This window comes from Haliaeetus leucocephalus, unplaced genomic scaffold (assembly GCF_000737465.1).
Source record: "Haliaeetus leucocephalus isolate CR32 unplaced genomic scaffold, Haliaeetus_leucocephalus-4.0 Scaffold802, whole genome shotgun sequence".
Classification (NCBI taxonomy): domain Eukaryota; kingdom Metazoa; phylum Chordata; class Aves; order Accipitriformes; family Accipitridae; genus Haliaeetus; species Haliaeetus leucocephalus.
The window spans coordinates 362,142-378,995 of record NW_010973238.1 but is presented as its reverse complement, the minus strand read 5'-3'; the positions used below and the strand labels follow the sequence as shown (position 1 = coordinate 378,995).

Genomic DNA, 16,854 nt, shown 5'->3' with positions numbered 1-16,854 from the left:
ATGTTTGCTGTGGCTGTTAGCAGTAGTTTGTACATGTATTAGTCCTTTGGCCAGATTTGATCTTATTTATGTAGCTATAAAACCGCTCAGTTGTTTCATCTGTGTAACGGAGGTTTCAGTCTCTCTGGCTGTTTTGGGTTTTCTGTTTTGATTCTGTTTGGGTTTTTGTTTTTTCATTAACCACTTTCCTTGCTGAGAGGGGAGAGCTCTATGGGAAGTGACCCAGCAAACTTTTAAAATAGCCTTTTAGTGTGTTTTTTTGTTTTGTTTTGTTTTGTTTTTTAACTCTTACTCAAGCTTTTAAGTATGTGAATTGTCTCTGTGAATTCTCATTGGAGTGTCTATGAAACCTGCCAGCCAAGCCTAAATCTTGCAGGAGGTGTGGCCACATTTGTGTTCTCAGAACTCTCTGGCACAGACACCTGGTACACCTGTGTCTCCTGCTAGTTTCAGTACTGTCACAACTTCACCCCTCATGCCTGTTTCTCTGGTACCTCCTGTTTTTCCCAAGGTTATCTTCTATAAATAGAATCTGCTCCAGCTTTTCACTCCCCCACACCCATCTTAAGGAGAATAGTTACCAATGAGATGGTTTTAATAGTGCCGAAAGAAGGAGGGTGATCCATTCTGCTGTGCTCTTTAAGGTTTTTTTCTGACAGGAAATAAATGCACAAATTGCTTAGCAAATTCCTTAGGTGACAAATGTAAACTGAGTAGCTTTTGAAATACTTAAGCTTCAGTATTTAAACATTTGATAAACTATAGATTATCTGAAGAATAAAATTGTAATTGTTTTGGCACTCACAGAATTCCATGCAAAGGTCTCACTCTGAGTATAAAATATAGTAATTTCCTTAATTGTTGTTAGACTGGTGGAGGTAACTGTGGTATCTAGTGTTCACCTGTCCAGAAACCAAACCATGCTCAACCCAGGCTAGCAGAGATGCTTTGGATGATGCAGCTATCTGTCAGCACACGATACAGCAGCCAGAAGACACAAACATTTAGAGCATTCATAAACCAGAAAAATTTCTCTAAAATGAAAAAAATAACTAAATGAAAGCATGTAAGGGTTTGAGGTGATGATGCTGACTTTACTGTCCTTTAAACTACGCCTGCAGCAGCCCAGAGCTTAATGCCTTGTAAACCAAGAGAAGTGAAAGACAAGCTGTCTCTATAGGCTACATGATGCAACTGGTGAGCAATTGCTCAGATAGCAAGGATGCTCTGTGTGCGATAAGTGCCTACAGATAGAAATGCTGTGTAAAGGAATCATTGCTGGCACACTGATACACGCTGGCAAATTAGACTGTATTTGGTGGAAGGATAAGAATCTACTACAGCTCTTTAAAATCAATCTTGTTGTGATCACCTCATGATAAAACATGAATTTCTCCAGTGTAAATAAAAGCGTAGCACATTTTCCAAATAATCTCTTAAAGTAAAAACAGATTGGTGCATAAGAGTAAACCAAGTTGGAACCACCAGTCAAACTATAGTATTACCACCCAGAGCTCACAATGAAATGGGAATGGCGGTACTTTTTCAGGTTTTACAGCCACTTCTTTGCTCGACTTTGACAATTATTTATTACCACTAATATTGTGCTTTGTAAACTTATACTGTGCTTTATGAAGTAAGACATGTTTCCTATTTTAAAGATCTTATAATCTTGTGGGCTGATAAGGGGTGTGGATTATCCCTTGGATGTTCATAAATAGCATTAGCACTAAGAGTTTTATTAGTGCTGGGTCCTTTCAAGCCTGTGGCTCTTTCGTTTTCTTAACAACACTTTCCTAGTCAAGTGCTGAAATAAGGATTTTGACACCTTGATCTTCCAGGCTGGAACAGTGTGGGCATTCTTTTGTTCTGCTTGTAGTGAAAGAGCAAAACCCAGGTGGAGTCCCAGTGCAGTGACTGTTGCTCTGCATGGGTTTAATCCACTGCCTTTGCTTGCTTCTCTCTCTGAGACTACAAATCTGGAGTTTGGGTGATGGCAGCAGAGAGCAAGCCTGGGAGGTTTGTGTGTGTGTGTGTGCGTGCACGCGCGTGTTTTAAATAAACAAACAATGGAACAGCAACTTCAACAAATTGTGAGTGGTGCTAATTTGTTATAATGCTGTCTTGCCTTCTGGCAGTGTTGATTTAGGAGAAGCTGAGCAGACTGGAACGGATGCGGGGAGCCTCTGGTTCTTTTGCTCTGGGGTGTGTATATGGTTCAGTATAAAATGCTTCTAGGGGTCCTGTCCTGAGGAGCTTTCAGATTACAGGGTAAAGCACATGCACAGACTGCCAATCCCCTTTTCAAAACCAAATCTTGGGCAAAAGTACCTTCCCCTCTGCCTTGCTCTTCCCCTTCCGCTTTTTTTAAACGGAGAGATGTTTTAAGTCTTGATTCATGACAAGAGCCTATAATTTGTGTGTTTTGAGGACTGCCAGAAAATCCTTGACCTTGACAAGAATAGTGTACAGGGAAGGAAAGAAGGAATATCCTGTGCTTTGGACTGTAGCAAAGTTTTCAACACCCTATGACCTTGCTGGGCTGCCTTTTATAACACACCTGGGGCTGTAATCCCAAGAGCTGAGAAACTGTCTGACAGAGAAGGCTGGCCAAATGTGCATGAGATATCTGCAGCCCTGGACGACTGTTGTGCAGTGCTGCAGGATAAGGATGGCAGGATGGGAGTCTTGCTGTGAAAAGGTGGATTTTGGAAGCATATGTAGAGTGACCTTGCAGCCTGTGAGCTAAATTTAAAGAAAGTCTGAAGTCTCAGGTGAAGACAGGGGAATAAAACAGTCAAAATGAGAAGTAGTCATTGAAGAGAGGCAGCCAAGGAAATGAAGAATTTTGAAAATGAGTAAACCCTGCTTTCCCCTTAGGTTATCTTCAGCTTGGACAGATTTGGATGCAATGCAGACAATCTGCAAAACTTTGAGTCTGTTAGGCCTTCTGCTTTTACAAGCAACAGTGGCTTTCTGGCATCCTCTCATTTGCCAGGCTCAGAGTTGCACAAACACTTTCTGGTGGTTGCAAAGAACCAAATAGATGAGGGTTCAGGGTGATCAGTTAAGCATCTGATTTGGAGAGATGTTTGGCAGGCAGTACAGTCTGGATACTGCCAGGACCAACTCTTAAACAGTGGTTTGCTTGAAGACTTCACTGAAGTGAGGCTTAGAGACAAAGATTTCTCTGGGAAGTACAGGGCTGAGTACATAGTCAGATTTTGGAAAAAAAGAAAAAAAAATGGTGGATAAAGTGCAAAAGGTGCTGTATTTAAGGCATTGTTCATTTATGTTAAGGAGAACTGTTACTGCTGCATCTGTAGGTATGGATAAGGGAATAAGAGTTGGGTTTGTAGAGCAGAAGAAAATGAGACAGCAAGGTTTGTTTCTGTGCTCACTGGTATCTGGCATGTGGTGAGAGAGATGACATTTTGGTCAAAGGCTGTTACTACCCATGCCCTTCCTGCACCCCTCAGCATGGAGCTCAATGCTAACTATTACAACAAGTTCATGATATTAGCAGTACTCTGTATGCAGATGCTCCTGTGCAGACTGCTTCTCTCTGCAGAAAAGTTTGCTGAGTCCACACAAGAAATAAAAATAAGCAGGCCAATTGGGAGGCTCTTTATCAAACCTTCTCCCATTTCTCCCAGTACTCTGAGGCCCTGTTTGCTCTAACAAACCCTGTAACTAAGGTGTCTGAGTCACAGTCCCTAGTGGATTTAACACTCCCAGCTGTCTGCCTCATCCCTGTCCTGGAGGTCCCTCCCCAGTTGCAGGGACAATTGAAAGGGCCATGCATTTGCTCCAGTATTGCTGCATTTCACAACCTGGCTATCAGCTTGTACCTGTGGTGACTCAGAGCCCTAAACCAGTGCTGCAACTTGGAGGGTGCTGTAAGACAGTCTCGATTGGAAAAGGGTCACGATGTTCCTTCTTCTCCACCGTGCTGTGTGCTTTTGCCCTCTCGCCCCCACAGAAATGCTCAGCAATGAAGCTGCCACCCTGTGCACCCCCTGCCAACTGTGGCCTACCATACTGAAGGACAGGGCCCAGGCTTTTAGGACCAGAAGCATCTTCTCACTCTATGTAATTCATAGGGTTGTTGATTCTGCCTAACACTCTCTAGGATTAGTTGGGACGTAGCAACAATCCTTTAGTCACGTCTTAAATTCTTGCATTGTAAAGGGAGAATTCTGTACATCAAGGCTCAAAGGTAGCTGGGAAACAGAGGAATTTTGAATACCAAAGAGGCCTTAACTGGTGGATAGGTAGAGGGTATCCTTCCTCTGCAATAAGGAGTCGTTAGATTAGCATAAGGCATCAGAGCTGCCTTTACTACTTGCAACGCAGGTACAGTTGGAACTGAGCTTGCGCAGTTGTTGTAGGGCTGCAGAAGAGCCCAACATCTATTGCTGCTCGCTAGCTTCTGAGGCTTTATTTGTTTTGTGCCACTGCTGTGTTCCTGAGATCAACTGTGCTCTGCAGATATGCAGGAATTTTTAGTGCCTGGCTCTGCTTGACAAGATCTGCAAGGACCATGTCTCTCCTCTTCTCCTCCCACTAAAGGGCTTGGGTAGTCTTAGGCTCCTTCATGTCAGCAGTGAAAATAAATGTATAATATACAAGGGCTCTGTTTAGGAATTGGCAGGAAGCTTCATTTCTGACTGCAGTGTGATGTTCTAACAGTAGGAAACACCTCTGGTTTAGGCAGTTCTCTGCTAATCTCTGCCCTAGAGGGGAAATACAACTAGGGAGAAGAGCTTCTTGCCTCACAGTAGCAAGAAACAAATTGCTGTAATCTGGCTGTAAATCTGCATTTGAGCTGCTGTCCAAGAAATACCTTTATGCAGCATTCAGCCTCTCTTAAGCTGAGTATTGCTGGTATTGCAGAGTGTTTTGCAGAGTCCTGATGCTGGCAGATGCAGCCTGTAGTATGTTGCTTGTGTGCAGTCTAGAGTGTGTGATCTCTTGGAGACAGGGGAGCTCCAAATCCCTGGGGCTCTGGCCCATTATGCTTAAAGGTGCACGCTATCTAAATGTGGGTTGGCCCGTTCATGCTGGCAGTGGTCCGTTCAGACTAGTTCAGCAAATGCTCTTGGCTCAGCATAGCCCAGGTCAGTAAGCAAACACTCGCTTACATTCCACTTCTTCATTGTATTGACAAGATTTAAAAATCTTCAGTCTATAGCAGTCAAAACAGGGTGACCTGAATACAAAGGACCTATTAGTTTAGTGTGATTTAGTTACAGAATTGTAGGGGAAAGAATGCAGGTGGGAGTGATGGGAACACTGACCTGGGCCTGAGCCCAGCAGATGTCCGGGAAGAACGAACGATCTCCTTACATTCAATGTCCTTTTCACAAAGACACTTCCTATTTCCCAGGCCTGTGTCCTCCTTTACATTCTCTCTCATCCAACTACATTAATTATTGTAAGTCTTTTTCATTTGGCCTTTTATCTTTGAAGGTTGAAATGATAATCAATATTCTTCTAACTTTTTAAATGTAAGATTTCTATCTCCAGCATCACAGCTGGAGACATGCACCCATCAATGTGACAAGAGCTATGCAAAGTTTCACTTTGCCATGAAGATCTAAAATCCTATTTTAAATCCCTGCGAGGCTGCAGGTTTATTTCTGTTCTGTTTTTTCATGGGTTTTTTGGTTTGGTTTTTTTTTTTTTTCCCCTGGGGTGGCATCACCACTTGTAGAGAGGGACCTGTGCTTAGCATCTACCCTGACACTATCCTCTTTGATAATCCTGCCAGAGCTGATTACAGGAACTCTGGGTGAAGGAGGATACACACTGCAGAGGATACCCTAGGCTTGACAAGCTGAGTGTATCTGTGGGATGTGCCTTTCCCTGACATGGAAAAGATGTTGTTGCTTTTTCCTTTGGGTAAGGAAGGGTGGAATTATAGATCTTAAGTTTTGTGACTCTCGTACCAGCTGCAGTTCACCATGAATCAACTTGATCTCCAGTCTCCAAGAACGTAGATTAAATTATCAGTGAAGCATCATTCTAAATAGGAGAGGGTACACAGTATTTTCTTTTCCTGTCTTGTACCACAGACGTAACAAAAGCCAAAGGACCCAGCCTGGTCTCAATGCCATAACATCTCTAGAAGAGCAGGGTTTCAAAGGCTTGGGAAGGGGGACAGGGAAATGGGGACAACACAGAGGATCAGCATTGAAGCATTCCTTCCATTGCCTGTACCGGGTGGGGAACCAGACCATGAAGCTCTGGCACCAGGCTTTTCTCCTTGTAGAGGCATTTCTAAATGGTGATACTTAGTTGCCTGAATTTCTGGGCAGAAGGAAGCTGGTGCAGACATCTGGGATCTGCTGTTCTTGGATATATATGGACTGGTCCCCTTTAGGCTCAGTGCTGTTGGGAGTCCTGAGTGGAGGTGGCCAGAGAGAGTCATCAAGGAACTTGCAGAGGCCTTCTGCTCTGTTTCCGTCGCAGTTCAGCAGTTCTGGGGAGATGGGTGGAGGGGAGGTTGTTCTAGTAGTTACATATTTAAGGCAGGTGGCCGTTTTAAAATGTACATTTCAATTTTGATTGCAGTTTTTTAATTGCATTTAACAGCGTCCCTGCTGGTTCTCCATTCTGCATCCGTGCAGCCACGTTCTATTGATGGCCTGTTGTGATTTCAATGGAACATCATGGGATGTACCTGGCACGTCGGGCAGCACTGGATGGAGGTGCCTTTAGCCCAATGTACCTGGCATGGTAAGCGGCAACCAAGTGGTTAATCTGCATTCTACTGCTCATAGCCTCAGCTTGTATAGCAAGGTGTTCCTGCTTGCACTGACTGGAAATCACTTTGCTCTCCTGATGTTAGTGCTTTCACGCACACAGGGCCCCTATCCTTTTCACCCATGGAGATTCCCCTTCGCTGGGCAGTTTACCATGCAGTAGAGAAGGGCCTAGCCGTGTCAGGCTCTCCTTGTTATTCTAGAACAGGAAAGGGAAGGGACTGGGAAATCATCTGACTCTTTTTCTTCTCTCCTTTTTGGGCCAGGAGCTGGTAGCAGTTGAGCATGTATTGCCCACGTACCTAATGTCCAAACGTTGCCGCACAGAGGTACCAAACAGGTGCTTGTGTCCATAAGCAAAGCTATACTGTTTCTGTGGGAGTCCTGCAAGAGCTGCTTCAGAGAGCCAGGAGGGCAGTTCTGCCTGGCACTAATTGGAATGTAACAAACTAAACAAGGGCCACTAAGTTTGCTGATGTGGTATCCTCTGCGAAATGATCCTCCATTCTCCTTCTCCTTTCCATGACCACACCTGCAACACCAGCTGCACATCCTGCTCTGTCCTGCATGTCGCTTTCTCTCCCTTCCCCAGCTTTGCAGACCTCTCCCCAAGTAACTTGACACTTTGGTCTTACCTATTTTGAAGTGAGAGATATTCCTGTGAGAAAAACAAGGGTGCTGCATCCTGTTTTCTGCCTGAGCCCACCTCACAGAGCTTTTGCTGCTCCACTGCCAATGATGAAAATGCATGTTCTTGCCTCTGCTTCTGCGTTCTGCTGCCTGCCTGCTCACAGGGGCTGGGGATAGGGAACCATTTGGGCTAACACAGTTCCTGCATTCCTCCTTATGCCTCTGCTGCTCTGGAATGTGAATACCTTTACAAGGCATCGGCTAATGACCTGCCAACTGCAGCTCCTGGGGGGAAGGTTAGTGGCCATGAAAGCCCACTTCACTGATACCTCGGGAGAGTCCTGGAAATAGGTTCTGTTGGGATGTGGGGAAGAGGAAGATCAGATGAGCCAGTGAGCAACAAGAAAGCCCTCTTCCCAGTGGGGTCTTCAAGTGCTCTAAAAAAGTTAGTTCGTCTGAAACTGAAGGGTGCAGAAGTCATCTGTTTCAGTTTCACCCAGATCCAGTAGCAACTGGACACAGCATTTTCAATGTCAGAAGTAAATTGGTGGGAAAGAGCAATGTAGGAAACAATTGATTTAATTTTGTCTTGTTCTTCTCCATGCTCACTGCTGCAGTGCCTGCTCAGTGCAGCACAACTGCTTGGGAAGATGGAGAAATAAGTAAGCAGGCCACTATCTTTTCCTAAGTATATTATAACATGCACAGTAGGCTAACGCTTTAACAGCATCTAATTTGATACATCACATCTAATCTGTTTGTTGGTTTTTATCTGCAGTACTGTTAGTTCACTGTTCAGGTGCTCGGTGTCTAGCCTTCTCATCCATCCACAAATCCTCTACGTGAAATGAGTGATTCCTTAGATCTGTTTTTGATTGATTCTTTGCTTCACTGGTGTTGCTTCTTAAAAGGTAAACAACATTCATATGCTGCAATCTATAACTCAGAGATGAAATCAAATATCATCTCCTGCCAGAGGTTGCTAAGATAACACATTTAGCATTCATTCAGCAATTACTTTCAGGAAGAGATTTAGTGATATGAAAGAGAATCAAATCTGTAGTGAATATGTAGATTTTATACTATTTAAAGGGGTGAAGGGATTCCTCTCTTCCTGTACTTTGGCAATCTAATTTTCTGTGACATCCAGAGTCTTTGTGGAAATTGAGAGAAAATTAAGTTTTTCCTGCTTTGTAGTGAGAGCAGCACAGCTCCTGGAGCAGTCTGTGTGTTCTGCACAATCTTCATGCCCACGGGATCACAGTGTGCCCCAGGCTGGGCACAGCAGCTCGCAGTTACCCAGCTCCTTGGGCAATACTGCTTATGAAGACGCTATTGGCTCTTAGCTTGCGAAGCTTTGTTTGATGTGTGGCATCTGCTTGCAGCATTACTGTATTCTGTGATTTGTGCCCTGTATTTTTCATGTCTTTGCATGTGCTGTGTCTCAGTGTCATGGATATGGTGGAGGTAGTGGAGAGCCTCAGCCTTGTTTCATTCCCTACTTGCACATGAACATTTGAGCAGGTTCATTGCTCTGAAAACTTTGTCTTGAATGACTAGGAAACAACCTGAATCTGAAAAAAGACCATCTCTAATGTCCAAAGTCTTCTGTGATCCTGTTTTAAATGCAAAGGAGTGAAATTTTGCACACCAAATTCCATGATAAAAGACTGTAGCCCCAGTGAGACATCTACACATTCTTGAGGGGTTTGGTTTTTTTACTAGAAATGCATCTGAGCCTTTTCTGAGCCAGGGCTCCTCTGAACTGGGAGTACATTTTTTTTATCATGTTGCAGAAAACAGAAAAGGAAGGGTTCTTAAAAATGATACTGAGATACAAGAAATATAAACCACTGTGATTTTTCAGGGCTTTTGGGGGCTTTTATTGTCGTAATTGGTGGTGGTGGTGTTATCCAAATGTTCAGGGTTTGTTAAAAGCCAGTCTCTGCAAACTAATGGATAGCAGGGCCTTTGTAAGGCTGCACCTGCCATTTGTTTGGGAAGATCTGCTAACTTTTATACCGGACTTAACCTCATAGCTGTCTTTGGTCCCATGCTTTCAGCTAGAAGTGAGATCTTAGGAATGCCATAGATTAAGGAATAATGCCTGCTTCTCTTTTGCTAACAAGTTTTCCAATGCACCCCTCTTCCCCCACCTCTGAAATGCATCATTGCTAAAGAAGGGTTTGTAACTGGTCAGCTCTGGAAAATATCTGGAATGGATTTATTTTTGTTCAGGACTGCACAAGATACACAAGCCAGGTTGATGCTATAAAGCTTTTGTCAACAAAGGTATGTCAGTCAAAACTGTGTTCTCTGACCCATGTTGCTGTCCTGGTAAAAGCCCTGGGTGGGCAATTCTGGCAAAATTTTAAACATGGGGCTCTAAACTTGGCTGAAGGTTTTGCTGCCTTGTTCCATTACATTCATTTTGTTGGGGTTGCTAAATCCAGGTTAGACTTCAGCTAACAAATTCAGATTTGATAGGCAGTGTTATAGTGCTTAAACCTGACCACTGCTTTTAAAATCTACTAAAGGTAAAAACCTACCTCATACTTATGCCCTACTGAACATGAATACTTCTGTAAAATTTGACATGTGAGATAAATAGATGTTATTTAAATAACTTGTACTATGCTAATTTTTACGCTGCAGAATATACTGAGGTTTAATAATAACATTATCTTCCTCATGAAGGTCAGTAAAAAGCAGAACTATAATTCTACCCCTGTTTCCAGGGCTTTCCCTGCAGGCTCATTACCTGGTTTCAGTATCATTTAAGGCAGAAAGAAAAAAAAAGAAGTAAAAACTTAAAAATATTTCCCATTAGTAGTTGCAGCAAGCCTTGACTCTTTGCAAAGGCTTAGACAAACACGTATACAAAGATTTCTAGACCTCTGCTTCAAGCACCACATGAATGGGAAATAAGCTCGCTTTTACTTCTTTTTATTAGTCTGTTTAGGCAAAAAACATTGGCTGTGCTGTTTCCTTTCTTTTCCCATATTTGTCCTTTATGGAACACTTAAAAATCTTATCGAGGGATTTTGTGTGTTACATGCATGGAAAAGCATCATTATGTTTGTAGTGGAAATAGGGTAGTAGTAGGCTGTCTCTTGCTATTCTTGAGCAGGATGCATTTATACACATAGATGCTGTGTTATGTTGCAAGCCATGTTTTTGTCCTTCCCTATCAATATATCTCGGTGACCCAGAAGTAAGTGCTTTTACTGGCCTGGCTAGATAAAAGTGGGTATTTGGTGCCTCTGTGCTGTTGCTTCTTCCCCTTAATCAGCAATTCTGGAAGCAAGCCACTAGAACCAGACACATTGCCTGCGTGCTGCAACTCTGATGTAACTAATTACAGCAAAACTTGTTTTTAAAGTGCTCAACACTGTTCAGTGGTGGTAATCCCTGTCTCTATCACGTTTTTGTGATGCTGCAGGCTGAGTTTCTATGACAGAAACACTATAGATGGAGAAGAAATAACTGGCTAGCACCACAGCAAGCCTGTCTTTTCTCCTTTTGGCTGCCATCCTTTCTAAAGGCAGCCACCACTGGGAACAACATTAATGTGCAAGAATGCACAGTTGTGAATCCACTGTCATCTTGGGTTCCCATCCATTGCCGAAACAATACAGAACAGAAAAGCAGAGCAGCCATTTTAGCTGTGGGTCAAGGTGATCAGCCACTGAGATCTGTGTAGATTCTGAATTAGGTGCTGGTGCACTGAACAGGGGCCACAAAATTCTACCAAATGCATAACCAAGTACCAGGCTGACCAGCTAACCAAGTGAAGAAATGTGTCCTGTGGAAGAAGGGAGGTACCTGCTTGGCAGATCTGTTGGTAAAAGTATAAGTACCAGGCTAGTCAGGCAGCAACATTGGAGGAAGAATTGCATTAGTTTACTTTTTGGTAGCTTTTTTCATAAAGCAAAATCTTTTTGTTATGCAGAAACAGATGATGTAAATTTACCACCTTTCTGCCAAATTAAATCTATTTGTCACCAGTTAGTGAGAACCAGGTTTGAGGGAGGTTATTTTTAATATTGACAGTATCACTCCTTATTTCTTTTTCTTGTGTACACATACTTAACACAGAGGGAAAACAATGCAGTCTAATGCTTCATCATTTGAAATCTGATGGGACAGAATGTGGTAATGGGATTCACAAGCAATAAAAGCATTAACTGATGATGATTTCAAAAGAAAATTTAAGCTCTTCATTTCTATGAACTTATGGCCTGTTCCTCCTTCAGTAAGAGAAATCTGTTTCAGTAATATGATGAACTGGGACAGGAAGGAAGGAAGTGGAAGGCTAAAGGTGTCTGTTGTATGTTTGGTATTTAATTCCTACATTTGAACCTCAGAATTTATTTTAAATCAACTCTAACAGATAAATGCCCATTACAAGTAGTAGTTGGCACTTTCAAATAAAAAAATCAAGAAAAAAAGTTAAAAAATTGATCTTGGATTCCTGAATACAGCCCCAGATTTAAATTCTAGCTTTTATGTATTGTAGTATCTACCAAACATGTAATCGCAATGAGTTCTGATATGCCTCAAACTAGATATTTCCTACAGCCCACACTACTGGGAAAACCAATATAAATATCTAAACTAAAATACATAGTGAATACTGTTTGTGAAATACATGAACTACACAGAGGTAACCACAATTTTCTTCTCTTCCCGGTACTTCAGGGTAGAGAGACTGGCTTGAGATAGGTTACTTGACTCTATCATTTTAAACAAAATTCCTTCAAAACTAAAGGCAGGGCAGAATTAACTTAAGAAAACAGTTTCCAATTGTTGAAGACATTTGCTGGCATTTTGCTAGCTCAGCATCCCGAATTTCAGCGAGTTCAGGGTTGATTCTAGCCCTTCATGTCAATGGATTGGGATATGGACATTGCCAGGGGGGTTGGTTTTTAAAGCAGCCTTTCCTACTCTTAAGGAGATTTCCCATTCACACCTCAGTGTGATTAATGCCATCTTCAATGGATTTAGTTGCTACATGTCATTTTCTCAACCCCAGAGCAGCTGGGTGTTGTAGGACTTCAACATGTAAGAGCCAGGAAACAAACTACATGTTAAAGCAGGGAAGCTGCAGCTTATGCTAATTATTTTACATGCTCAGATATGCAAATGGAAGTGAAGTAGATGCTTCTTTTTTCTTCCTTTTTTTCTTGCTCCTCATCCTCCCTTCATATTTGTGTCAGGAGAGGGAAACAGCTTTCCCCTGTACCTAAATACTGTTTTCCTGCTGGTATCTTTTTAGTAGTAACTCCAGCCAACAACGATTGCTTTTGTAAAAAGATATTTACAAATCTGATTTTTGAAAGACTTGAATCAAATCTTAGCATGAGAAATACTTCTCTCTGTATTCCAAGCAGGATCACAGCTTGCAGGGCTGAATGTACCCAGAGATCCTTAGTCAGTGTCAAGCCTAACATAGACTAGAGCGTGTTAAGCCAGTCTGTTAAATGTAGACTTGTTCAAGTGGAAACAGCAGGTTCACACCTCTCATCTTCCTGTTTTGCAGGTGGTAAGGTGAAGGTGAAAGGAAGAGAAGGTGGAGATGGAACTGCCAAATCATGCCAAACAACTGCTACTGCAGCTGAACCAGCAACGAGCCAAAGGTTTCCTCTGTGATGTGATCATTGTGGTAGAAAATGCCCTGTTTCGTGCCCATAAGAACATCCTGGCAGCCAGCAGCATGTATTTCAAATCCCTTGTCCTGCATGACAACCTGATTAACTTAGATACGGACATGGTGAACCCCACCGTGTTCCGGCAGATCTTGGACTTTATTTATACTGGTAAGCTCTTAACGACTGACCAGCCCGGTGAACAGAACTTTAATGCTCTCCTCACCGCAGCAAGCTACCTCCAACTGCACGACCTGGCAGCTCTCTGCAGAAAGAAGCTGAAGCGGAACGGCAAGTCCTTTGCTGGCAAGGCCGGTGGCCTTGGTGTCGGGAGATCTGCCAGGAGTCAGAGACTTTCCACTGCTTCGGTCATCCAAGCTCGCTATTCAGGGTCAAATGAGGGGCTGAAGGGCTCGCACTCAAAGGAGCTGTCAAAGGGAAAGCTCTCCGATGACGAGGTCTTCATCAGCAGCTCCAACCAAGAGAACTGTCACTCCTTAAGCAGGGGAGCCAGTAAGAACGGCGGTGGGGGCAGCAGTGCAAATGGAAGCACCGGCGACCAGGAGCTAGGCCTTGACCTGTCCAAAAAAAGCCCGTCACTCCCTGTTGCAGCCTCCCACGATGACACGCAGCACAGTGAAAGCCAGCATGGCTCTCCCCAATCTGCCTCAGCCCCCGCAGCCAACAGTGCCTCATCGTTCGACGAGTCTGGAGTCGGAGCCCCTCACAGCATGGCGGACAGCAGTGACCCCATGGAGATGGATCTGAGCGAAGAGTGCCACCACTCATTGACAGAGAGCAGCCAGCGCAAGGGCCTCCGGCACTCGTCCCGCAAGAAGGAGTGGATCAAGAAAGACAACGCCTTTGACCGAAAGGAGGGGGGCAAAGACAGGGACGAGGGTGAAGGGCTGCCCAACGGTATCCTGCTGGGGCCCTTGTCCAAGTCTGTGGAGCGGAGTCTGGCCGGGGCCTACAGCGCAGACCTACCCTACCCGTGTAAGGAGGAGGTGGAAAACGGTAAGGAGAACAGTGATGACAGCGGCCAGAGCGAGAGTGAGAGCGGCGGGCATACTAGTGCCAACTACGTCTACCGGCAGGAGGGGTTTGAGCCAGTAGCCTACGGTGACAACCTGTATGTCTGTATCCCCTGTGGCAAAGGCTTCCCCAGCTCCGAGCAGCTCAATGCCCACGTGGAGACGCACACCGAGGAAGACCTTTACATCAAGGAGGAAGGCACATACAGTGGCAAGGATGAAGCTGAGGATTTGTCCAACCCCAACCAGTCCTATGCCGCGGAGTCCCGACCCTTCAAGTGTTCAGTGTGTGAGAAGAGCTACAAGGATCCAGCCACGCTGCGGCAGCATGAGAAGACTCACTGGCTGACTCGGCCCTTCCCTTGCAATATCTGCGGCAAGATGTTCACGCAGCGGGGCACCATGACACGGCACATGCGCAGCCACTTAGGGCTCAAGCCCTTTGCTTGCGAGGAATGCGGGATGCGCTTTACCCGGCAGTACCGACTGACAGAGCATATGCGTGTCCACTCAGGAGAAAAACCTTACGAATGTCAACTGTGTGGTGGGAAATTCACCCAGCAGCGCAATCTGATCAGCCACCTGCGAATGCATACCTCTCCCACATAAGCCAAAGACTCCAGAATGAGCTTCGAGCCCATCCGCAGTGATTTACCTTTCTGTAGACTTGCTGCTTAAAAAAAAAAAGAAAAAAACAGACAAAAAAGGGGGCAACTCCCCATACTCTGTTCAGTCATGGGAGGCCTAAACAAATGTAGCTTTAACATTTAAAAAAAAAAAGTTCCTTTTTTCCCTTTTTTTAAAAAAAGAAAGGTCCACAGCCAAGCTGATGCCTTTAGTCCAACTCTCCCTCCAAATCTTGGTGATCAGGCAAGAAATGCCACTTCTTTTTGCGCATGTCGACTTCATTGCCGTATTGATTATCTGGAGCAGGTAGGGGGACCATGGGGAACTTTGAGCCTCTGCTGGCTCACCCCTCCCTGCCTCTTCCCTTCATGTTACTGTCACCCTACTCACCTCCTCTCTTAAAACCAAACTCAGTAGGGGCATTTCTTGCCACTAAAAAGAAAATAAAGTACACCTTTTCAGTGGCCTAAGTAGCTGTGAAATAACGTAGCATTGCATTCACAAGCGCAGAAGCTGTGTCTGTGGACCATCTCACAGGGTTGGCATCCCCTTCAGATACTGTGGGAAAGCCATAGCAGTGGTGGAACCCACCACCGTTCCCCTGGGCTGGCGATGGTGGGGAGAGCAGTCTACCCAGGTGTGCACCAGCCCAAGTACTTCACGTAAAGAAATGGCGATGCCTCCCTCGCCATCCCTTCCTCTTTTGGTTTTGATCTTTATCCTTGGCACATGTAACCACATGCCACCTTTTGCCACAAAACACACAAACCTCTTCTGCCTTACCCATGACTGAACAGGGACCGGATGCCCTGGGAATTTCTTTCAGTGAGCAGGGGGTCGTCTTTACTTTTCTAGTAGTTTCGTATGAATATTCTTTGCTTAGAGGTACTTGTTTTATTAAAGGAAAAACCATTGTAACGTTTATGTGAATGTTTGAACTGGAAGGTCTGAGGTTAATTCTAGGGTGGGTGGGTGGGGAGGGGGTTTGATGTAGGCTGGACTTGCTACAAGTTCCTTAGGTACTTTTTTTATTATTTTTTATTTTATTTTTTGTGTGTGTGTATGTTTTTAGCTTTCCTCCCTCACTAAAGAGCGAGTCTGTGTGGACAGACTTGTTACCTTTGCTACCTCTTGAATTCATGAGAACAATAAGATGGTTAGTGAAAGATTAGGCATTTTTTTCTCTTATTGTAAGTAATTAAATGTATAAAAGTAGAAGCTAAATTAAAGTTAAGGGATTTTTACCACCCTGTCCTTCCATCAAAAGTCAGCTAGAGAAATGTTAAAGCAAAGCTTGGCCAAAGACAAAGCAAAAAATACGTTGAGCCAGAGGCTGTGCTGGCTGCTTGGACTGGCTCATTCGCAGTCTCTTGGCTGTTTGTAGTCACTTTTAGATAAAAGAAGAAAACTTCTCTGAGCTTTTTGGGCCCATTCCAGCTTTGTTTATTGAATCTGGATACTAAGGGGAGCGGAAAATGTCCCCCTCATCTTCCACTCCCCCAGCACATCTGGGTCAGTCTGTAAACACCTGGCAGGACAGAGGGTGAGGGCATAGCAGCCTATAATTTACTAGAATCCAGAGTGCAATAAGGTGGGGGAGAGGAGGAAAAAGCAAACCAAAGTGTTTCATATCCTCCCTTTTAGACAATTTAACACACGCACACAAAAAAAAAAGAAAAATGAAAAGAAAAAGAAACAAAATGTTCTTGCAACATCTGCATAAGACATCACAGCCAACAGCTGCTATTGGTTTAGGAGAGAAGACAGAGAACTTAGCCCACCGATTCTTGGCCCCCTTGACTTTGTTGGCGTGACCTTGTGGAAAGCTATGGCTTATTTCAAGCCTCCCGTGACTGTGGTGGTAAAAATTCACAGCCAGTAGAATCATCCCTTCTGAATTGAGTAAGGTTTACACTTGTGTTTTTTCATTTGATTTTTTTTTCCACTCAAACCAGTATAGTCTCTATGCGTAAGGTTTACCAAACCTCACGTTTTGTCTTTTTTAAAAAAAAAACAAACCCAATTTTTTTAAGTTTCGACCAAAAAAGAAAAAAGAAAAAAAAAAGAAAAATGTGAGCATGTTTGACTACAACAAAGAAATATAAGCTTCATTTTCTATTGGGTTTTTTTTGTTTGTTTGGTTGTTTT

General features: G+C 43.8%; 1 protein-coding gene across 9 annotated transcripts in view; it reads left to right on the top strand.

Moving 5' to 3' along the window:
* The window catches only part of HIC2 (hypermethylated in cancer 2), a 73,701-nt gene extending 58,937 nt beyond the window's left edge, over positions 1 to 14,764 (top strand). For 5 of the 9 annotated variants that reach the window (XM_010581618.1, XM_010581620.1, XM_010581615.1 and 2 more), the window contains 2 exons: positions 6,598 to 6,741; positions 12,940 to 14,764. In XM_010581618.1, coding sequence (XP_010579920.1) covers positions 12,976 to 14,688 — 1,713 coding nt within the window. In that variant the 5' untranslated portion in view covers positions 6,598 to 6,741; positions 12,940 to 12,975 and the 3' untranslated portion in view covers positions 14,689 to 14,764. Of the gene's footprint in view, positions 1 to 5,711; positions 5,905 to 6,597; positions 6,742 to 8,175; positions 8,309 to 10,767; positions 11,075 to 11,131; positions 11,242 to 12,939 lie in introns of those variants that run through there. The other 4 variants (XM_010581621.1, XM_010581617.1, XM_010581622.1 and 1 more) reach the window with 4 other exon arrangements.
* Positions 14,765 to 16,854: the final 2,090 nt, after the last annotated feature.